The 24834-nt window shown below is 34.2% G+C and overlaps 2 protein-coding genes across 6 annotated transcripts in view; one reads left to right on the top strand and one right to left on the bottom strand.

Moving 5' to 3' along the window:
* The first annotated feature begins 430 nt into the window (after positions 1–430).
* On the top strand, positions 431–9619 carry LOC128242159 (proteasome subunit beta type-5-like). Its single transcript, XM_052959225.1, has 7 exons — positions 431–590; positions 2433–2577; positions 3511–3622; positions 4424–4523; positions 6746–6775; positions 7882–8086; positions 8729–9619. Exons 1-7 carry the CDS (start codon positions 447–449, stop codon positions 8827–8829), a joined length of 837 nt encoding a protein of 278 aa, XP_052815185.1. The 5' UTR covers positions 431–446; the 3' UTR covers positions 8830–9619.
* Positions 9620–12341: 2722 nt separating this feature from the next.
* Positions 12342–24834, bottom strand: part of LOC128242738 (endonuclease/exonuclease/phosphatase family domain-containing protein 1-like) — a 32242-nt gene continuing 19749 nt past the window's right edge. For all 5 annotated transcript variants that reach the window (XM_052960008.1, XM_052960010.1, XM_052960011.1 and 2 more), the window contains exons 4-9: positions 22886–22993; positions 22326–22451; positions 19125–19260; positions 17707–17760; positions 16371–16511; positions 12342–14966 (exon numbers count right to left, since the gene is read on the bottom strand). In XM_052960008.1, the coding sequence (XP_052815968.1) occupies positions 14785–14966; positions 16371–16511; positions 17707–17760; positions 19125–19260; positions 22326–22451; positions 22886–22993 (747 nt within the window). In that variant the 3' untranslated portion in view covers positions 12342–14784. The remainder of the gene's footprint in view (positions 14967–16370; positions 16512–17706; positions 17761–19124; positions 19261–22325; positions 22452–22885; positions 22994–24834) is intronic.

The following is a 24834-nucleotide window of genomic DNA, read 5'->3' as shown; positions in this document are numbered from 1 at the left end:
CTATTATTATTCAATAAAATTTAATTAATATCTACTTTCTTACTATTACATAAAACGCAGTGATTTCAGTTTCGTACTTTAATGTAAAGGGAGGTTATCTATGCGTGGTATTTCGACTGAAAGTGAAATGGGACGAAGTGTCTGCGGGATGAGCAATCATAACTTTAATATTTGCTTTAAAAGGAAGATCCACTAACTGTGACAGGAAAACATTGAAAAATTAAACAATCGGCACTTACCTAAGGCAATGAATAGAATAACTAAGAAAAATGAGGCCAAGAAAGACACAATAGGAACAATTATTTCTTTCATTGTTCCGCCGTGTTTACAACTTTCAACCGGGAACCATTTTGGGTAAAAGATATTGGCTACCGGCAGCTTGATTTAATCCCAGCATTTTTTAAACCAATCAAAACGATGAGTTTATTCATTTCGTTACAGAAAAGATGGCGCTAGCTGAAGTTTGCGGATTCAATGATCAGTCGATTCGACCCGGTCTTTTTTCTTTTAACAGAAATCCAAACCCTAACGAACTAATCAGAGATGTACAAGTAGGGTCGAATCAGTTTTCTATGCCATACAACTATGACGTGAGTTTTTAGTTTTCTATTGAGCTCGACATTAACAAACTGCAAATCACTGCGGTTCTATGGGTGGGTGGGGAAAGCCGGTGCAGGTAGAAATTGGTAAATTTAGTTACCCTGTAATTGTCCTTCAGTTTTCGAAAGTCGATCTTCGAATGCAGACCAGAAAGTCACTCTTTCTGAAAGGCTCAGTAACAGAGAGGCCAATTACCACTAACAGAAAGGCTAAATTCTAGTCCACCTAAATGGCTCTCAACGAGTCTTTTGACGTTTTATTTAATATGGCAGACTCGTGACATCCACCATCCCAGCAAAAAGTAGCAAGCGGTCCTTGCGCAGAGAATCCTCGCGGCCACAATTTTGAAATTATCTCCGTTATAAATTCAAATTTCTACGAAAATATTATTGCCTACTATTAAACACATATTAAGTTATGTCAGTATGCCCAAAAAAACATGTTAAGTTATCATAAAACACTTACAAGTGTCGATAGTTTATCAAGTATCCCGATATCGGTAAATCTGGGACAAATCTGACTGGTTTTGTACATGTATAACGGTATTTGTGACCCATAATATATTAATGTGAAAATAACAACTCTAATGACAAATTTAATCCAGTTCAGATCACTGTCGGATAAAAATTGAACAACTTTGTCATTATTTTTCAACATCAATGCATATTATTTCAGTATATCATTTCGCCCGTTGTTAAATGGTAGAGAGTTGTAGCGTTACAGGGATACATAAGAAATGTCAAAATAATAAAAAAAAGTATCCCTGATCGCTCATTATTATAGCTAGGCTAAATTCTAACTGGATAACTGATGTTGATGTTGCTTTAAACTTTATCTGACCAGTGAACAATAATTTACTCTGGAAAACAATTCTTATTTATACTATTACTGTACATTTAAATCAATTTTGAGTATATCAATAAAGATAAACATAAATTTTATTAATATATATTGATAACACTTCGTCTTCTGAACGAAAGCAGCCTCGAAATATCAAGTGAAAAACAAGAACAATAATAATGGATATTAATAAATTTTTATCATCTCATTTAAGGCACACACCACTTATCCTAATAAAGTCAACCCACTCCAATACAATATAGGTGATTTCTTTTATTTCGTAGTGAGCCTTTCTGGACTAGGCCTTTATGGATTGTGCCTTTCTGGTACTGGGCCGACTCAAGCAATTGGGTCCCTAGGTTGATCTCTTGGTCAAAGAATTATTAAAAAAGTGTTCTAGTACTTTTTGATGCGCAAAATAAACAAAACAAATTCTCTGCAGTCCATTTATTTTTACATATATATATTAGAATTTTTAATATTTCATACAATTCTTATCAATTACAAGTTATGAAGATTTGCATATTTTGGATTGAGAGGTATGTACGGATATGAGTTCAAATCTTGAAGATTTTCTCAATAAGTCTACTGCATACCTGGCATGAAGAAAGAAGCTATCTGACTATCTCTAAGATGCAGTAGCTCAACAAGCAAAACCTAATCTAATTTTTGCAAGTTTCTATAACAACACTACAATTGTACTGTTTATTTACTAACTCACAGTTGTTAGAAGGAATTTTTGTGCAGTCAAACAGGATTGTTGCAACTGGACCTGGCATGCACTCTTAAGCTTTATGTGTAGATGTGAGCCAGTAAGATGAAAAAATTCTTACCTCAATTCTAACCTTATGACTGATTTCCATCAGCAGGTGAAGCTGATCAGTGTATGCTGGATCAGATGATATCTAGCCACGAAGAATTGTGAATTCACTTTAAGTTAAATCAAGGTTGGATTAACTAGTCCTCAATTAATTGATATATTCTATTTCCAGCCAGTTGAGAATCTCCAACACTTTCAACAGTCAGACAGTAAGGTGAAGATACACTTTGACCATGGTACAACCACCCTGGCCTTCAAGTTTCAACATGGTGTTGTGGTGGCCGTTGACTCAAGGGCTACTGCTGGACCTTACATTGGTAATTTATAAAAAAAATGCCATGTTTAAAAAACATGTTATCTCAACATTCGGAACTCATCGGCCATTTTTATCGAAAGCAACCTCGGATGTATTTGGACGATTTTCATACTCAAAAAGCAGTATGTTTAAGTCCGCTGCAAGTAGATCGCGTAGTAATTTTATTTAGCAGTTAAACTTTATGACTTAATGTTTGCAATAATACACTTCACTGGCAATCAATTTAAACTTAGATCAATAAATGCAAGTCTAAAACACTACTTTTCAATAATGATATAATTAAAAAATTTACAAACAACTTCAACTGATGTATCGGCATACATCCGAGAGCTCTGAATGGTTATCTCAATTCTTAAATAGTTGGTGGCACTAAGATTTGCTTCTAACTGATTTCTTATTTGCTTTATGAATTATGTTATTATAAAGCTATAGAACCATTTTAAGATTTATTGTTGCCTTAAAGACCAATTAACATGAACTTAAAATGGCTGTAGATGTTTAATAATTATTTGAATTCAAAATGCTGACATTCATTGAAATTAAAGAGTTGAGGGAACAAGTCATGAAAATAAGAGAGAAAATAAAAAGGAACAAAATGATATTCTAAAGCTAGTGCTTCGCTTAAAAGTTGTCAACAAGCACTGAATATAAAATGTAGTAACTGAGCAAGCTTGAAAAGCATTTTGATTACCAGTGCATGGTTTGCGGGCTTGTACTAATTTCAACCACTGAGCTGACAAGGACTTTGTGTAAATTATCATTACCTGTAGTTGTTTTATTTGAAAAGAAAAAAATCTTCTTTTTAATCTACATTTATTTTTAGATTTCAAATCATTTGAACATGTATTTTCAAATAAAAATAAAAATGAACAATTGCTAATCAGTTTTTTAGAAAGTTCAGAGAATTCACACAAGTTCTGCTATATTATTTCAGCATCTCAGACGGTAAAGAAAGTCATAGAGATCAATCCATACCTTCTGGGCACAATGGCTGGAGGAGCAGCTGACTGTTCTTACTGGGAGAGAGTGCTTGCTAAACAGTGCAGGTATGGTAACATAGCCGCGTCATGATGGGAAGTTGATGTGAAATTAGAGATTGTGTGTAGAGAAAGATTTACTGGGCACAATGCCCCGACGGCCTGCTGACATTCATACTGAAAGAGAGTCGTAGCACAGTAAGATAGTCAGGTTTTGATAGGGGAAGTTTATATAAAATAAGGGATAAAATGTACTGATAAAGATAAATATACCTGACTGTTCTGGGAAAAAGTCCTTCCTAAACTGTACAAGTTTAGTACACAGTACACTCAAAGTGTTAGACCCAGTTTCCGTTTCCCTCCACAGATTTTTCGCTTAGCGACAAAAACAATGCATTTTAGGCCTCTAGCATCTGATCAGTCGGCAGAAAAATTACCATAGCAGCGTTCTTTGGAGGAGATAACTCTGAGAAATGCCGCAGAAATTTGTTCAAAATCTGTTAAAATTAATTTTGTTTGAATTACAATGTAAAACGTTTATAATGGTTACAGTTAATTGCTGTTATCATTTTTAATCTGACTTTTTCGTTTATTTTAGTGTGCGTGCAACATTTTGAAGCTGCAAGTCCGAATCATTATTACTTATCATTATCACATCATATTAAGGTTAAGCCATAACATCAGAAAAAAGGAAAATTATATTTGCTCATGTGACTTAATTATAGTTCCGAATGTCTTTTTTAAAATTTACTTCTGATTTTTATCCAAAATCAGAGGATGAAAAGGGAATATACTTGTGTGTAGTGATAGCTCTTGATAGCTTTTAAATGTAAACATTTGGCAATAGTAATGTTTATTTTCACTTTTCAGAATCTATGAGTTACGAAACAAGGAGAGGATATCTGTGGCAGCAGCCTCGAAACTCCTGGCTAACATGGTCTACAACTACAAGGGAATGGGCTTGTCCATGGTGAGTTTACTGCTCTTTTGCTTGTCAGTTTGTTTGAAAGATAAAAGTTGGTGTTGGCATTGGTGGGATGTTAAATCATTGTCCATAACCAAAACTGGTTCAAGATATTCAGATGAAACTTTGTACACATGTTGCAAGGGACAATATGAACATGAACAGCAAGGCCTATTACTCTATTATTCATGGATGCCAATATTCCTCTTTTCAACTGATTTCCTCTTTTGGCCACAAAACTTAAAAATTAAAATCTACCCAGAAAATCGCTATTTGTATATAGACAAGCCTTATCAAAACAATCATCAGTTTTGACAATATTACAATTTTGCTGCGGTTGCAACGGTTGACTGTCATTCAAAAGGCATGTAGGGACTACAGGGCTCTCGCGAGGGGGCGACTTGGGCAAAGTGGTCGCCTAAAATTCCCAGACTTCGCTCATTTGTATCATCAAAGCGACATTGACTTCGCCGAAAAATTAGCACATTGTAAATCTGTCAGTCAGCGAGTATTTGGCCACTGTCACACTAGTCAAAACACCGCAGTTAGCCATTCATAAAATTAGATAATCTCCTAATCCGATAATTGTGCCGTGTCATCCAATTACCAAAACATCGCCAGTAGGCGGAGCTATTGTTGGTCAACCAATCAGAATGTACATTGAGAAGTCCCTGATCAAATGATATAAGTTCGTTTTAATCAGATTGAAAAGGTGACATAATTATGAAAAATCTTGTCAAGCATTAAAGAAGTTAAAAAGTAATTGATATATGTATTGAACAAACAATGCAAGACATTTTAAACATTGTTGCTTTTGAAGCAGACGGTCATAGCCATCTCGGGTCATCGGCAAGGTGGCGCTAAGAATATCAATAACATGACGTATCGACGAATATTTGATTGGTTTTAGTGACATGTTAAAATGAAATGATAAAAAATGATTTGTAAACACAAAAATATCTTCTTCTTTTTATTTATGTTAGTGTTTACTTACAGTGTTTTTCTCCTGTTTATGACTTCAAATTATCAGCGAGATCGCCATTTTGTCACAACAATTTTCTGAGTTAATTTCTCAACCTCCCATTATGTATTGGTGAAATTTTCATCAAGAACAGTGATTTAAATGTCATTTGATTCTTAAATGTCAGCATATTGAATATAATTTAGCCAGAGACAAATATATAACAGCATAGCTGAATGTGACATTCGTACCCATCCCGAACGTACCAAAATAAGATTCATCCCCATACTATATTGACAGTTCATTTTTAAGGTCATTTTGATTGTTTCAAATCCTTAGCTGTCTTGGATTTTGATTCGTTTTAGATTCTATTTGGAGATAAACTATGTGACATTGACAAATACACTTTTGCTGAACCAAAAATTATACATTATTTGTGAACATTTTAGATAGTTATAGCAATTAATTTGAATGTGAATATAAACTTAGGTGTGTGTTATGGCATAGTTTTTGTATCAAGTGTTACGAAAAGTATCACTTCTCCCTAAAGTCTCCCCACTTCTCTCTAAATTGACTGAAGGGAGAAGTCACTTCTCCCAAAAATTTCAGCCTAGTGAGAGCCCTGGACTATTGCAACGGTTGACTGTCAGTCAGAAGGCGTTTCGGGACTATTAAGGCATTTGTATAAGTCTTATAATATGCGCGAATGTTTTCAAAATGTCAAGGCATATATCAATTACCGAAATACGACGATAATTATCGAAATACACAAGACAGTTATCGAAATATGCCTTATATACAATTTTTTTGTTTGTTTTTTACTTCAATATATGTTATAAATACTTTACCAACCTCAATTTTTCGGCTCCGATTTTGACATTTTTCCGCTGCGTCCTATCTTATATATTAAGGGTTTTTACCCGTTTTCTCAACTATTTTTTTGCCTGCGTCCTATCTATGCCAGCGTCCCATACATGATATAATACGATAGTGTGATGGACATACTCCTATTTTGTATTGGTTTCCTCTATTTTTTACAAATGTGTGTTGGCATCCCTGATTATTGTATTGTAAACAGACTTGGGGAATTACTAGTAATAATAACTGACTTTTTTTACTGAAACTGGGCCCTGGTTTTTTACTGTATACAAAAGATTGAATTTGCGAAGTATTGAATAATATTTTGTTCTTCATTTGATTGTTAGGTCCCATTACATATGAAATATCTCATGACACATAAATATCAATATCATTGTTGTGTTTTCAGGGAACAATGATTGCTGGCTGGGACAAAAAAGTAAGTTAAAAGTTTCAAAAATTATACTAAGAGCAAGCTTCCTGGAATTGTAAAAAATACTGCCAGTTAGCCAGACATGCAAGTTGGAAGATTGCCGCAAACATATACTACTATCATGTCCGAGTTAGTGAGGTGTACATTGTACTCATACTGAAACAGTTTTAATAAGGGAACGAACACAAGACTGTCTGAGAAGGGTTTAGATTCGACTTCAAACCAGAAAGGCATGTAAAGATTAAAAAAAGTGTACTGTTGATCAAATTGCATTTCATTACTTCGCCATTGAGTAATGCCAAAATATGCCGGTTATCTAGATCGTCTTTTAAGAAAAAGTCTCGAACCCGGACCAAATTTATCAGTCATATCTGGTGGACTGGCATCTTTGGGATGTCTGTATGAGACAGTATACTTTCCATTTAAGAAACTCTATTCTTATTTTATCTTGAGACTAACATGCTATGAAAGTATAACTATAAGTTAATGAAACTTGAACCATATTATGTTCCATTACCCAAGTATTAATAAATTGTCACATGGATTTGGATGTTATATTGAATAACCATTGTTGTTATATGCTGAAGTGAATAACTCTCAAGTCTCAAGTATCCTTGGTAGAAATCTGGTGTCCATTTTGAGTCAAACACCATGAGAATCATTCTCAAATCCATGGAAGGAAGTTTTAACATCCTTTAAATTAAGGGCAGACATTACAAAATGTCCGAAATTTACGATATGATATTTCCCAAACAATTTTTGTTTCAAATTTATCTTAACTCAAAGACCATGTTTAGAACGCAAGAGGATGAATGCAAGAGGATGAACAAGGTCGCTTGAAGTTTGGTTCAACTCTTCCCAAAGTCATGATCCAAGCAGCTAAAATTTCTCAAATAGACAGGCTTGGCCTTTTCTCAAATTTTTGCTCAAAACCCTTGCATGGCCTCTTGAGTGAAGAGATGGATATGGTCTCTGAAAAGTTTAGACAACTCTCACCCCCATTTTGAGATGCATGTGTGGTCACATACCGGTAATATAATTTCAAATCATCTGTATTGAGGCAAAATAATTATGGTACCTTCCGTAATGAATTCTTTCTTTCAAATATTCAGGGTCCAGGCTTGTATTACGTTGACAGCGATGGCGAACGCCTCACAAATAACCTGTTCTCTGTCGGCTCCGGTTCCGTGTACGCCTATGGTGTTCTAGACTCAGGGTATCGCTGGGATCTGGGAGTCCAAGAGGCACTGGATCTCGGACAGCGGGCAATCTACCATGCTACATTCAGGGACGCATACAGTGGTGGTGTTGTCAACCGTAAGTTTGATTGACTTGGTAGAATTTGGGTCACTTGAGCTTAAACTTATTTATTTTACAACGATTGTGAAACGGGTAATTACAACATTATATTAATCACTCTCAATGGCATGATTTTACGCAAGAGTGTGGTCTTGTGTTAAGGGGGAAGTGGGAGTACTCGGAGGAAACCCACTTGTCCCGTTTGGTGACCACAAACCAAACTCACATGCGCCTTAGCCTGGAAACAAACCGGGTTGCCTAGGTGAGAAGCGAGTGCGCTAACTGGACAACCAAACGTTGCTGACGTTATATCGTAACACTTATAATTAAGCAATGTAAAACGACATCATAAAACAAAATAATGTGTCATTAAAATGACATTTATTATGAAAACATGTGTCTTTTAGTATTATATGTAATAAAAGGGTCATTAGTACCGCGTTTTGATCTTAAAAGTCATATTGACTCAGATTTTGAGCTCACTTGGCAAGCCCCTCGTGAAAACAGAATTGGACAAAAATCCACCTGAGATGAATATAACCTCCTGGATCAAAACAGTGCCTTTAACCCTATTATATAATATAACAATTTACTTTCAATTGATGAATGCTTCATTATTTTCTTACAGATAATCATTGTTGTCATAAAATGTTATTTCAGTATACCACATGAAGGAGACTGGTTGGGAATTCATCTCTCGTACAGACACAGCGGAGCTGCATTACAAGTTTCAGGAAGAAAAAGCGGCCAGAAAGAAATAGACCTTGTGAAAGTGTAAACCTTGTTTTGTGCTAACTGTACTCATGTGATTTCGTCATCTTCAAGAATAGAAATGACCATCTTAAAAAATAAAAATATGCTTAATCTATTTATTTTCTTCATGAAGAAGTGATATTCATACACAGTCATAGACTCTCACCATCGTTTTTCATCATTTCCGTTATTCGTCATTGGTGGTGTCCTTCGAAAGGCTACCAGAAAGAGTGCATTAATTTGTTGAGAAAAAATTATTTGGGGGGAATGTCTTTAAAGATTAACGCTCACAGATTGTCAGTTTTGAAACTTCTTATTTTAAGTCTCAGAATCGGCTGATTTGGGCATCAATGGTTTAAACTCAGAAATAATAGATAACTCACAAAAGAACAAATCTCAATATTTGGTCAATTGCTGAAAAAGTCATTTTTGCCTTAAAGCGTTAATCACTGCGAAACATGTGTGTAAAAATTGGCTCATTCAAAGACAAAAAAATATAGTTGTCAAATTGGTCAATCTGCAGCTTTAAGAAGAAAAAATAATTGGTGCGACTGTGATCAGACTTTATGGAGCATCAAAAATTTGAGATAACAAAGCATAACTATCATTGAATTAATTTTTGCTCTTCTTCAAAAGTAAAGCAATTAAGTGCTTTTAATATTCTGTCATTAGATAAATATATATGAATCTGCCAACAACAGTAATATGGATGTTTAACTTTCAATTGTAAGCTGAGAGTGAAATTGGAATTGAATGAAAATGTTATTTATGTTTTTGTAAATAAAAACATGAACTTCTCGTTGTTTTGAATCCTTACATGAGTGATAATGTTAATATGAAACAAAATGTTTAGTTATTAAGTTAATTCTAATTTATTATATCTAAGGGCTATAATTTTTATTATACGCCCATCTTACGATGGCCGTATTATGGGAACACCCATGGCGGGCGGGCGGCGGGCGGGCGGGCTTCTCCACAATGTTGTCCGCTCTCTAACTTGAACATTTCTCATCCAATTTCCACCAAACTTCATGAAAGTGTTTGTTGGTGAAATATCTAGGTCAAGTTCGATAACCAGCCAAATCGCTTTAGGCACTCCAGAGTTATGGCCCCCTGAATTTGTCAAAATTGGCCATTTTAGCTTTGTCCGCTCTCTAACTTGATCATTTCTCATCCAATTTCCACCAAACGTCATGAAAGTGTTTGTTGGTGAAATATCTAGGTCAAGTTCAATAACCAGCCTAATCGCTTTAGGCACTCCAGAGTTATGGCCCCCTGAATTTATCAAAATTGGCCATTTTAGCTGTGTCTACTCTCAAACTTGAACAGTTTTTATCCGAATTTCACCAAACTTGCTACTATAAATGTTTGTTGGTATATATTCTTGGCAAAGTTCTATAACCAGCCAGGCTCTTCAGGATTATGGCCCTTGAATTGGTCAAAATTTGCCATTTTTGCTTTGTCCACTGTCTAATTTGAACAGTTATCATCTGATCTTCACCATGTGACAGTAAGTTGTCTTAGAATCCAAGAAATTATTGATGGGCGTATTTTTCTAACAAAGTAACTTCAAAAATATTGCATGGCACCTTAACTCATGAAATTTCATAGGATTTTTTTGGCAGTTCTGCACCTGCAAATTGTGTGTCATTTTACTCGGTCTGACCAAAGAAATGGCCCTTGACTTGGTAAAATGTAGCTCTTAGACCTGCACTCATGAGACTTCAAAGGAATGATGGTTAACTTCATAACCTAACAAAACATGGGGTTTAATGTCACTTGGTACTTTCTAGCTTTATCCCATGAATTGGAGCAAAGGGGTGAGAGTGGTCTAGTGGTACAGGTGTCCGCCTCTCATCCAAGAGGTTGTGGGTTCGATCCCCACTAGGGGTACTTTCTCATGGCCTCTCAAAAAGGACACAGTACTGGTTTCTGCCCAGGAAACGGACTCAAGCATCTTATAAGCTATCAGCTTTCGTCTCAATCGAGCTAAATTAAATTAGTATAAACCGAATTGGAGCAAAGCAACAAAGTTTCAATTTGAACAATTTTAGCTTGCCTATTTTTGACAATATTTTTAAACCCTTCATCGATGTATGCTATTCTTTAACATGCACATACAATTTTGACCATTTTTTACTTGTTTTCATATTTTTGGTGTATTAAAAAAAATCATACTTTTCAGTCAACTTTGAATTGGGCCAATTTTCCACAAAGTTGAAAATCTATTTGTATCATAAATGTTGCCCAAAGCTAACATGCAAAGTGCTTAATATGGCAACATAACTCAAGGTCACATTAAGTGGTCTCAAAGGTCAGATTATAAGTATCTTCCATGGCCGAGAGTGTAAGATAGGTTCATTTCCGACCCGAGCGTAGGGTCGGGATGAACCTATCTTACACGAGTGGCTCTGGTAGATGCTTTTTCTCCCACCTCAGTTAAACAAAATTAAGTAGAAATGTATTTTTTTGCTGGAACTCTTTTGTGCTTTGTGAAAATAATTGCGCATGGATATGCGATAGCACGTGGTTGTCATGGATATGCGCAGAGTGATCCAGTTAATGTTAATAGTCAAATCAGTCTTTTCAAATAGTTCTAAGGAGAATGAAGCATTATTTCTTGAATAGTGCGTGAAAACTGTTTTATGGTGACATTTGAAGCGAGAAATAATTAATATGCGTTCTAAATATTACCATAAGACAAGATTTCCTTGATGCTACTGACGACAGTCTTCAACAAGGGAGGTAATTGCAATGTGGTAACCATTTAAAAGGAGTTCCATACGGGCATTTTATCTTCACCAGTGGGCAAGATAAGAATATCTAGCATGGTTAAATTATTGGATCTACTTATCTGAGGTGGGAGAAAACCATTTATATATCTACTCCATAACTCAAATCGTAAAAAGGGATTTCATTTAAAGATCAAATATTCACAATACTCATTCATTTCACCAATCCCCAATGGACATTACTAGACAAATATTTTAAAGCCAAATTGATAGGCATTAGTCTGTGTATTTCATTGTCATAGATAACAAATGCATATATTTCATGTGAAAATATTTGGCGTTTGACTTGGTAATGCATTCACTTCTATATGATGTCAATCTTATCAAGCCATAATTTTTTTTTTCTATTGCATTTCAACAATCTTATCATTTGATCAGGGTCTTCTCTATGTAACTTCTGGTTGGTTGACGTTCAATAGCTCAGCCTACTGGCTATGATTTGATAATTGGCTGATAGACCCAAATATTGGATGAGAGGATTACCATTTATAAATGGATACGGTAATTGCAATGTTTTGACTGCTGGATCAGAGGCAAAGTACTCGCAAATTTACAATTGGCTAAAATTGTTGGCGAAGTTAATATCACTTTGATGTTACAAATGGGGGAAGGCTGGAAATTTAAGGCAAGCACTTTGCATAAGTCGCCCCCTCGTATTGCAGCCAATAAGACGCGGGCAGACCTGGATACACTCTAATAAAGAAACATCTTTGAAAACCAAAACCATCTGCTTTTATTTTTTTATTTTTTGTTACCAAGCATAAACAAAATTCAATGAACATTGATACACAATGAGATATATGTATGAACTGTGTGATGATTATGGATGAAAGAATGATCACATACATGAATCCTTTGACATTTTGGCAGAAAGAAAAACTGAACATCACCTCGATTTTTATCATCGACACCATGAACAGTGTTTCAGATCTAGGCGTTTGTAACTGAAATGAAATCAAGTTGATGTGATTTTATTTGAATGTTCCTACCTGTAAAATAAACCATGCAAAGATGACCTTTATAACTTTTAATTTCGGATAAAAGTCTTAGACATTTTGAATGAAATATATTTTGTCAGTTGTACATTTTCATGAAGTAAATATGTTTAGACCAAATCATGACAATAATCTGATGTAAAGCATGTGTCTCAATTTCAAACAATCTTATTAAGCTTAACAAATTTAGCAGCATAATTCATTTAGCCAAATAACTGAGATGAAACTATATTTGTAAAGCAAAACATTGTTTTTCATGATTATCTTTAAAATAATTTACTTTTAAAGACTAAAAGCTGGTTAAAAAGGAGAAAATGATAAAATTTTAACAAAAATAAATAGTGAGCAAAGCTTGATCCTGTTAAAAGGAAGTTTAAGGATCATCCAAAAAAATTGCAGTCAGATGTTAAGGCCATGGACAAACATTTCAATGCATTCATTTCTGAAATCGTTCTTTTTTAACCTTCCCTCATTGATATCCCTTTCCTTCATTGATATCCCTTTCCTTCATTGATATCCATTTCCCTCATTAATATCCCTTTCCCTCATTGATACCCTTTCATTCACTGATATCCCCTTCCATCATTGATATCCCTTTCATTCACTGATATCCCTTTCCCTCATTAATATCCCCTTCCATCATTGATATCCCTTTCATTCACTGATATCCCTTTCGCTCATTGATATCCCTTTCCTTCATTGATATCCATTTCCTTCATTAATATCCCTTTCCTTCATTGATATCCATTTCCTTCATTGATAACCATTTCCTTCATTGATATCCCTTTCTACTACTCTAGTCATAGCTTTGTAGACACATCGTTTTACTCTCAAGTTATAGAAGGAGGGGATTTACCAAGGTTGGTTGATGCAGCCACTTACAAAGAGTGGACAAAATCCAATCAAATCTTCACATCAGTTGTTAAGTATGTTAAATGTCGCATGTGTTTTCTAAAGCAATAAATATTACATGGTTTTTATGGTATTATATTATAAAAAAACATTAGCGACTAACATACTGATTTAAATAATGTAATATTAGGCTGCATTGATGTCATAAAAATTGCATTGAATGAAATAAATAACAAAAATCTACAGTATAAGCATGGATCAATTATAACACAAGTATTCAATTATACATGTTTACCATTAGAACAACAAAAGGACAGCAATTGGATGCCAACCCTCATCTGTATTTTGTTGATCAAGGGGCATAACTCATTGCTTTTTGCCAGAATAAAAATGAAGTCTGAGTTATTTACCTTTCTAAGCTAGAGGTCTTGCTTTTTATGTATGTAGTTCACTCAGGTAACATGTGCTCAAAGTTTTATGAAAATAACTTGAAGCAAATTTCAAATTATAGCCTAGGGTCAATTTTCAAATACCAAAACTGACATCAAGATTATAACTATACCTCAATTAACAATACCTCAATTTAAAAAATAAAACTAAAAATTTATCGAGAAAGAATAATTAAATGAAAGTAAACGGATAAAATATTTCATAATTATTTGTTTGTAAAAATCAGAATTAATACATTGGTGTAATTGAATAATTTTAGCATCATAAAAACTACATGTATAATTAGTACATACATGTATAGTATGTACATGTATTCATAAATGATACATGATGTAATTTTATTACTCCATGAGATCACCTGGATAAAATCTAGTTCATTTTGCAGATAGATTTAAAAATTATGACTTGCAGAAGTAACTAATCTTGATGATAAATTTAAGAAAGTAGAAACTGATAAAAATGTACATGTAAAAATTTAAGAAAATGATTATTTTTCTTCTCAATAAATGTTACTAATATGAAATTAATTAATGAAAAGCACCAATTAATATGAAACGATGCAAACTGGCCTTCAATCTTCAACTTTTAAAATCATTCTCATCAAAATGACATTCATTATTGCTTGGATTATAAGCAAAATATAATAAAAGCAAACAGTGCATTAACATACATATACACTCAACTATTGGTAAAAAATTATTATCAATCATAATCAATACAAATATTTGATGATTTATGTACATGATATTAAATTCATTTATGGAATCACTGAGCCTAACTGTAACCCTTTTTTTTGTAATTGTAATTTAATGTACATCCATATAAATAATATCATTTACTTCATTTAAAGTCCTAAAGAAACACAGTTAAATTATCAATCATTTCCTAGAGCAAATCTGATAGCTTCAGTTCCAATTTTGATATCGCCAGTGTCCAAGTCCTTTCCGGTATATAGCTGGGCCCATATTGGACAATGGTCACTCACGACCCCACCCCATTTCCATCCGGCTGGAATCCAAGGACTGGTCAAACCTTCCCTGATAACGCCGCAGTTGCCTGAAAAGATTTCATAAAGACTTGTCACTAGTGATTAGTAATAATTATGTTATTGTTATTGTTTATTTTGCTTAAATAAACCATTAAATTGGCCTGGCTTCCAATATAATGCTTAAGTAAAACAAAAAAACTTAATGCCCCTAAATGCCACCTGGACACAGGAATTCTCAAGATTAAACATTATTCATTTTAAAACAATTACGAAGAAAGTTACATCAACTTATGCCAAGAAACTCTCGGTACAATGTTGCACAAGACTGTAATGCTAACAGGAAAACCTGTGCTAACAGGACAGGAATGCTTAAATGTAGAACCAATGTACTTCCATTAATTTGTCAGCTTGAATATTTTTGTAAGAAAGGCTCATTAGTCCCAGGATTACAATTTCCCATGCAGACAAACATTCATATGAAAGTTTTAATGTAGGTACATAAATATTAAGCCTGAGAAATTGCCAAAATCATTATCACCAACAAAGTAGCTTTGTTGAAGTGTTCTTGCTCCTCAAAAGTGCAAAGTACCTTTGTTGGTGCATGCACCAACAAAGTACTTTTATATTCGATATTGTTGAAAATATTGCATCAAAGTACCTTTGGTTTTGCGCATTTTGGTTGTGAAATCCCCAAATAAGGCAAATTTGTTATGCAAAGTTTTGTTGAAGTGAACATCGCTTTTCTAGATTGAATGTCGTTTTCTTATTTCACATAATACAGTGTTTTATGTCTTTTTTTTTACTGAACGCCTATGCTAGTCTAGATTGTTGTTTTCGATCATACAAGGGGCATAACTGGATAGTTAATAAAGTCACAGGTAAGCGCCTGCTGTACATGGACATATTATCTCTGGCAACATGTGTACCATGCCTCATTTGAATATCATAACGTTTTTTTTGAGTTATGGCCAAGTTTTTGCACAACCCGAACAACACCAAGGCTATAACAATACCTTCACCATTTTTATTCAAATCGGATGTGATTGACCTGGCAACTGGAGGGCTGAAACCATTTGGGCCATGGGTGCTCAGGGCGCTTTTGGGATCAAAAGCACACTGCCGTAGAAGAAAAACTGGCCTTTTAGAAGCTCTTTTGAGGGTTTTCCTGACTTCAAATATAAAGCAAACTGGTACAACAACCGAAAGCTACCAAATAACTTTATTTTATCAGCTAAAATAATTTCGGGGTGGGGGGTGGGGGGTGGGGTGTGTGTGTGTGTCCCTGGGGCCATTAGATCCGCGAAGTTCCGCGAATCCACAGACAAATCACATCCCTGTAAAAAGGAAACAAGCTAAAGACAAGTACTAATACATATGATATCTTTTGTGTCAATGCGTTCTTTCAGGGGTTTCCAATACAAAATGAAAAGTATCTATTTTCATTCAATTTTTTCATTTCACGAAAGGATTACCTGTAAAAACTTGTTTGGTCTGTTTAGCCAACCAGATGTTGTCATAAGTTTTGCTGCCTTTTTTGTTTGCTTCACTGATATTTGTAAACACGCCTTCTGCTATGCAGTTATGGTATCCGATGTTTCTAAGGTCGTTAAAATCTGAAAGAAGCATCAAATCATTTTTACATAGTACTTTTCTGGTAGATATTGGGATCTTAATTCATTAAAGAAATTACAAACAAGTAAAATTGGTACTCACTTTCAACATGTTCATTTTGACAAACATTGAATTATCTTTCTTTTTAACATTACATAATCTTTCTTTTCTTGGAATATCATTATGACCCCCTTTTTCTCTTTCTAGATCATTGGTTCTAGTTCTACAAGATACGTATATAAGTCTAAATCTTTTGATATCTAAAACATCTAGGTTTATTTTATAACCAAAACTCAATTTATCAGATGACATTGTTTCAGTCTATTTATACGTTTCAATCAAAAGTTCTCAAATTAACAGCATTCTTTTCAGAAATTCTTTATGAACCACAATAAATGTGATGCCTTGACCAGGCACAAAATAAAGCTTTCAAGTAATAACAGTTCTGCTCAAACAGATTCATTATTAACGATAATGTTTCACACAATTATGTGTTTTAAGCATGCTACCATTTCAAACAAGTTCATTAATTTGCTTTGAATAATGGCAAATCATCATGCATTGTTTCAAAGCATATACATCAAAAGCAGGCAATTTAAACAACCAATATTTAAAACTCTTTGAAATCATTTATTATGACCTAGTGCCTTGAATACAGAATACTGCATGTAACCACTGAGTGCTAGAGATGTTGACATTGTTGTACCTATTATTACCATGTTGGGCGCCAAATGTTACAGACGACACAAATTGTTATGTACATATGTCTGAGTTTGAACTGACGAACTCTCACTCTGCAGGCAGACATTCTACGGCGTTGCTATAAAAGCTAGCTCTTTAGTGAGACAGTATCAGTGCTCAGGGTTCAAAAACAATAACTCTTACAATATTTAAGTTCGATTTATATACACTGTCACAAAAGAGCACATTGTTACTTGAGAACGGTTTGACCTAGGACTATGAAACTTTACTCCTAGAATCCCCTTGACAAGCAGATGACATTTATAAGTTTTCAAAGTATCAGTATGGCAAATGTCAAGGTCACACCAGACAGTGATTTAAAAAAAATTGTCAATGCATTTCTTCTAAAATAATGTAAACGTAATTTATCACATGTTTCTGACAAAGTGTCAACCATGTAACACCATGTATCATTTTTTATGTAGTATTTGAGCGTATCAAAATCACATGTCATACCTTGTGCATCTGGTGAAAGGTTGAAGTCTCCCAGTAAAATGATGTCTCTTTCTCCTGAGAAGAAAACAACACAAATATTAATACAACCTTATTTTTTTTCATCTTGAATTTCACTACTTCCAATATAAATACCAGTCTGAAGAAAAACAAGAATCAATTAAGCCTTAAACCTAATTTTCACAGAAACATTTAATAAAAATAGGAGTGAATTCACTTATTTATGTGGCATAAATTGATGCATACATTTTATTTTCAGCTACATCAAAATAAGAGGCCCATAAAGGCCTATGCTCTACTGGCATGGCTTGTTTAGTCATTTTCTGTCCATCTCATGTACCGGTATGTATGCTTAATTGGTGACACACTAATAATTCATTTGGAACAATTCGTGTTAGTAAATGGGTGCCCCCATTACAGTCTTGTAACATATATCATGTCATGTGAAAATGGAGGATCTATTGATTCCAGAAACTGTCAATTTCAAGGGCCATTTAGGAAATAAACCTAAAAATTGAAAATTATGTTATAGGGCTTTAACAGAGCAAGCTCCTTGCAAAATTAAGAAAATATTTTATGTGTAAATGTTAATCAATTTTATTCTATTTTGCTGAGCAGGGATTAAATCAAGTCAATCTTTAACATTCCTGTTAATAACTAATCCCACCTACAACTTCAAAAGACCAATATAATCAACTGATTATTGCACGACTTTCGCTTTTTTATCATGTTGATCATTGATATGATCAATATGGTTGGGCTATAATGTCAACAAGGAACAGAAATGAAACTGAACTTATCACTCATGAAAATTACCAAGAATTTAGCCAATTGACACCTCCTCGGTCAATGGTCTTGTTTACTGTCATGGTATAATCAATACATTTTATCGCAGTAAACAGTACTATGACAGTTTTAACAACTGTGATGGTCAACATAGCAGTCTGTCTGATCATAGAAATAACAAAATAATTCATGTCCGTAAAAATAGGAATACAAAAATAATTTTATTGTATATTTTAGATTTCAACAAAACAATGTAACCTTTTTTATGAGGGAGCTGAAATAATTATTGATTTTGTATTAATAATGCAGAATGTCTTTAAATGTTCGAGTGACCTTCACCTTCCTATGTTGTAACATTGAGCAAGGTGCACCTGAGTTTTGTGTACAAATATCTATTGTTATTGTTTCCAGTAAAAAAGGGGTGTAACTCAAATATTACTTCAGTCAGAGTAATGGATGTTGGTGTGTTTTCTCTGGCAACATGTGAACCAAGTTTCATTGGAACATTTTAAACATTTATTTAGTTTTGATGATTATTCTAAAAACAATACCAATGCTATGAAAATATATCAACTTTCTCTGTAAGATAAAACCGCTAAAAACAAATAAACACCATCAATCATTTATTGCCTGACCTGGCAGTTCAGCCTGTATAGCCGCCACAAGGTTCGGCATTTTGTCGATTTCCTCCTGCAACCGACCCAAATCTTCATTGTCCAGTCCTGTCGCCTTTAGGTGGACACTCACCATCGCACAATCAAACCGCTTAATCTGTGAAAGTAAAAAAAAAAAAATTGTGAAAAAGGAAAAAAATTATATATATTGTGTGTATTAAAAACAACAATGAATCTTGGTAAAATAAAACAAATGGCACAGAGCAAATCATTAAGTTATCATTTTTTTATTATGTTTCATAAAAACCACTGTATATATACGTATACAGGCCTTTAACGAAAGCACAAGTTTAAAGTTTATTTATTTCTCAATGACTGTAAAGACAGTGTTATTAATTTATGCTTAGTCATTCTTGTTGGTATGATATTGCATGAGATTGCCATCTTGTGTTGTGGGAAAAACCAGAGCACTCTGTGAAAACTGGAAACCCACTTGTTCTGCTTGACAAGCACAAACCAAACTCATTTACATCAAGGCGGGGAATAAACCAAGGATCTCTTGGCAAAAAACAAGTGCGCTTTCTAATTTACCGGACAACATGGTCATATAATCATGCGAGTTGTTGACGTGTGAAGGATTTTCATTACTTTAAACTTATATGTGATATGGGATGGAAGTAGAGGGGTCAAGCATTCAATAAAGTAACAATGAACCGTAAGCAGTTAAATGCTGCTTGTACCCATTAAGTCTTCATTTTTTACTCCTACATATACCCACTCGGCCACTAAGTCTTCATTTTTTACTCCTACATATACCCACTCGGCCACTAAGCTGTCATTTTTTACTCTTACATATACCCACTCGGCCACTAAGCTGTCATTTTTTACTCCTACATATACCCACTCGGCCACTAAGCTGTCATTTTTAACTCCTACATATACCCACTCGGCCACCAAGCTGTCATTTTTTACTCCTACATATACCCACAGGCCACTCGGCCACTAAGCTGTCATTTTTTACTCCTACATATACCCACAGGCCACTCGGCCACTAAGCTGTCATTTTTTACTCCTACATATACCCACAGGCCACTCGGCCACTAAGCTGTCATTTTTTACTCCTGCATATACCCACTAAGCCTTCATTTTTTACTCCTAATTTTAAGGTTTAAGGAATACTATTTAAAGGGAACCACAATTGATTTGTACCACCAATGTTTCTAAAGTACACCTGGTTATGCACCAGGTACTACAAGATTGTTTTAGTTGTATACTAAGCGTTTTTCTTATTAACTATCAACCACTTGTGTATATCAATTTGGCATTGTCACTGTAGATAGAAACAAGTCTTATACATACTTGAAAATATCGTTTTTTACTAGGTGTTTTTGCAAAATAAACAACATTAAAAACTGTTTCATTATCATATTAAGAGTTCATACTATATGGTTACACTGCAAATATTATGTATCACTTAAAGTGACTTTGAATTTCTTAATCTATTGACATAAAGAAAAAACTGATAAACCTACGTCACACATGCACCATACTGCACTAGATTTTGGACGCTTGACAAGTACAAGTCGAAATTATTCCAGTACATAAGTACAGCCAGATTATTTTTAGGCAAGCTCCTTTAGATAGAGACATATCATTTCATGCTTTGAATGCGTGAGAAATTTAACATCAAATGGTCATAAATTTTTTAATGAAAATTACCAGTGAAAGAAATGAAATGATTCTAAAAAGTACCACTTGTTGCATTTTATTGCACAATTTAATGTGTCTATCAGATTACCCTTTTTATTGGAAGTTTTCCAAAAATAAATGAAATCCATCTATACATATTTGTTAAATTTTCTCAGATACTTAGTCTCTTTGGCTAAATTGTTCAACAAGTTTTCATGTTTTTGTCTTTAAACACAGTAAATATACGTTTTTGTATCCCAAGAACTCGTACCCAAACTAGAACTGTAAGCCATAGGCTAACGAATACCCCCCACCCCTCCATGTCTAGGTTGTTTGCCCTGGAGTTAGGCCGGACAAAGCTAATTTTGCCTACAAGGGGAGATAACTCCAGTCAGGGTCATGTGACCTGTACCAAATTCACAGAGGCGAAAGTTTACAACATGGCCATTAATTTCTGAAAGTTTGATAAAGATTTGTTGAATAATAACAAAGATGAATCCCGGACAGGGCTTATTTTGCCTACTTTAACACATCAAGGGGAGATAACTCCAGTCAGGGTCATGTGACCTGTACCAAATTCACAGAGGCGAAAGTTTACAACATGGCCATTAATTTCTGAAAGTTTGATAAAGATTTGTTGAATAATAACAAAGATGAATCCCGGACAGGGCTTATTTTGCCTACTTTAACACATCAAGGGGAGATAACTCCAGTCAAGGTCATGTGACCTGTACCAATTTCACAGAGGCGCAAGTTTACATCATGGCCATTAATTTCTGAAAGTTTGAAAAAGATTTGTTGAATAATAACAAAGATGAATCCCGGACAGGGCTTATTTTGCCTACTTTAACACATCAAGGGGAGATAACTCTGGTCAGGGTCATGTGACCCGTACCAATTTCACAGAGGCGCAAGTTTACATCATGGCCATTAATATCTGAAAGTTTGAAAAAGATTTGTTCAATAACGACAAAGATGAATCCCGGACAAAAAAAAAACGGACGGACAGACGGACAGACGGACGGACAACCCGATTCCAGTATACCCCCCCAAACTTTGTTTTGGGGGGTATAATTATGTACAATTAGGAATCTTGCTCCAACTTTATAATTACAGCATATGATCGTTAATCTGATGCATGTACTTTAACTAACCTTAGGCCTACAAAAAAAATAACCCTACCTACGAAGTTGGCGCCAACACAAACTTTTTTCTTTTAAGTCTGTGTTTTTATATGTAGTTTAAAACCTTTAAAGCTTTATAGAGAAGATTTCTTATCACCATTCTCCAATGATGAAAATAATGTTCTTATATAGGCCTAATATTTTTTTTTAATTAAAAAAGCCTACCATCCCTACATATACCCTAACCAAAACATCTATTTGATTTAGCCTAACAGTGAAGAGTTTGTTTTGGCCATTAACAGAAGAGTTTGTGACCTTAATTACATAATAAAATAGGACATAATTACAGTCCTTTATGTAAAACAGAAGAATCATACTTTTGCAGATTGTCACTAAACTTTACACAAACCTTGAATGTGGCGATGAATGGTCGACGTGTGAAAGGTTTCTGTTTGCGGTCCTTAGCAAGGAGACAGGAGCTGATCAGAGATATGCCCTGGGACTCGTCGTAGAGAAATCCGTTGTACTCATTACTCTTTAAGTAAAAAAACACATACAATTAGCATTTTGACAAATCTTCAAACTCAGGGGCCATCTTTAATCAAAGTATGTATTGTACTTTTGATTTTTCAAATCTTTTATTCTTCCCTGTAATGAAACATATCAAAAAACAAAAAGTTTGATTATAATTTTTCACTATTGGTCGGTTGATTTAAATTTTTGATGGGATGTTTGCTCGGCAACCCCCTTAAATACATATTCATATTGGCTCTTAAAGAAACATGCTATGTTTTCATGCATATATTCCTGTGGGTATTTAAAAAAAATGTTATGATTAAACTGAAGATTTTGTACACCATCATCCTCACAGCGAACAACAACAACAACATCAATGCTATGTAAATACCTTGACATTTTTCTTTAAAAGATTTAGGGACAAATAAAACTAAAACTAAGCAACTCTGTTACCATGTACATGCGACCAGTAGACTCTGACACGATGCATTTCCACTTTCCTCTCTGTCCTGCCCATCGTGTAACATTTGGAAGCGTTGGTGCGTTCAATTCATCACATATCTAAAAATAGAAATTCAAAATAGATTTTACACAAGACTGCAGAGAAGTTTATAAACATGTACTGAAATGAAGGTAAAGAAGGTTCTAGTCTTGACTATTACGCATTTATGAACCCTATGCATGGCCTACTGAGGTTAAGGCATCTGCTTACAGAGCAAGAGGTGGTGGGTTTGATCCCTGGCCGCGTCATACTGTAAGACATTAAAAATTGGTACAAGTAGCTCCCTTGCCTGGCGCTTAATGGCATTTAAAGGGTATTGCTTGGAAAAGTGGTGTACTCAGTACAGGTTCAACCAAGCAAAGTTGTACCACTGTGTATTGGTGCTTTACAATGAGCACGTAAAAGAACCAAGAGGTCTCTTCATAAAAGAGCTAGGGTATCGCACCCGGACTTCCTTGTATCCCATCACTGCCTCTTCCGCGTGCTGTCTCTTCAGCAAAAACAAAGGACCCTGTTGGAAATAAGTGCTTGCACTTTCACAGGTTATCCTTGACTGCAAGGTCTAAAGAAATACATAGTATTACATACATACATTTTCTCATAGAAACACCCCAAAACACTATTAAACAGACTCCGCATCATCAAACTCTATAATGTTGTGTGAATGTCATTTATCATTATATATATTGTGGTAGTTGACATTTAATAGTGTTTTATTTAGGAATGAATTGCATGATTGATGTCATTTTCGAGGTATGAATGCTTATAATTCTGCTGGTTCAAGTGTGTGGAGTCTGACCATATTTTAACTAGCTGGATTCATATCCCTGATAATGACATCAATCTCACAATTAATTTATTATATTACTTATATTCACACCAATAGTTCATTACTTCTTTACAGAATTGCTATTCGAATTCTTAATTTCGTTTTATTTATTTATTTATAGAACGCCCCTCCTGGTTTGCACATTTTATTGCTAAGGACAAAATAATTCAAAAATAAAATCACTTTTCAATGAAAAATTAAAACCCTATATAAGTTATGACAAAAATAAACTTAACAAATCATAACTCAACACTTTTCAACTTGTTGATTGAATTTTTTAGGCCTGCTGACACAAAGCAAACAACAGTACCGTATGCTATTTAATTTATATGCGATGATTTGCAATCCGATTATATTCAATAAAAAATATAAGCAATTGCAAAAAGGCCGTTAAATTGCATGCATGGGAGTTGAGGTGTAAATATTAGATCATAAACATTTCGTTGTCAACTGATTTACTGTTTTTTTGAAGAAACATAATGTTTTGATCCACCCACATCGACAAACAATTCTATGTACTTGTCATTGATAAAAAATTCCTATTTAAATGAACACTCCCAGTATAAAAAGAACATGTTTTAATATTGTTTTTTATTGATTCGTAGATAAATCTTTCACACAGTTTAAGAATTTTTTCATAATTTATTACATAAACATGATATTTATATTAATAAGAAATTAATTGATTATGTGACTGTATCACGATTGTGGCTGAGTGTTATTTTTTAATGCCACATTAAATTATGTATACCCTTAAAAACTATTCAATGTACTTTTTTTTTTTATCCCACATGTTTACCATACTGTTGTGATAAATACTTCACTAGAATCGATAATCATTCTTGGAAATATAATTATGTGTGCATGGGTGGAATAAACAGATTTAAAAAGTGGCACAAGTGGTCATTGCCTCTATTAACATTGTCCAAAGAAACCTTTCAAGTCAAAATGGTAGAGTCTATAATCAGTACATAAATTACGCCAAAATGCATCATTTTAGACAAAAATTAGCCAACGTTTTGGGGGGTTGGGGGAGTGACCCAAAAACGACCCTATTTAAAACATGATATA

The sequence above is a fragment of the Mya arenaria genome, chromosome 8 (assembly GCF_026914265.1).
Source record: "Mya arenaria isolate MELC-2E11 chromosome 8, ASM2691426v1".
NCBI lineage: Eukaryota > Metazoa > Mollusca > Bivalvia > Myida > Myidae > Mya > Mya arenaria.
Note: the sequence above shows the minus strand (reverse complement) of the source record. Positions and strands in the feature narration are given on the sequence as shown.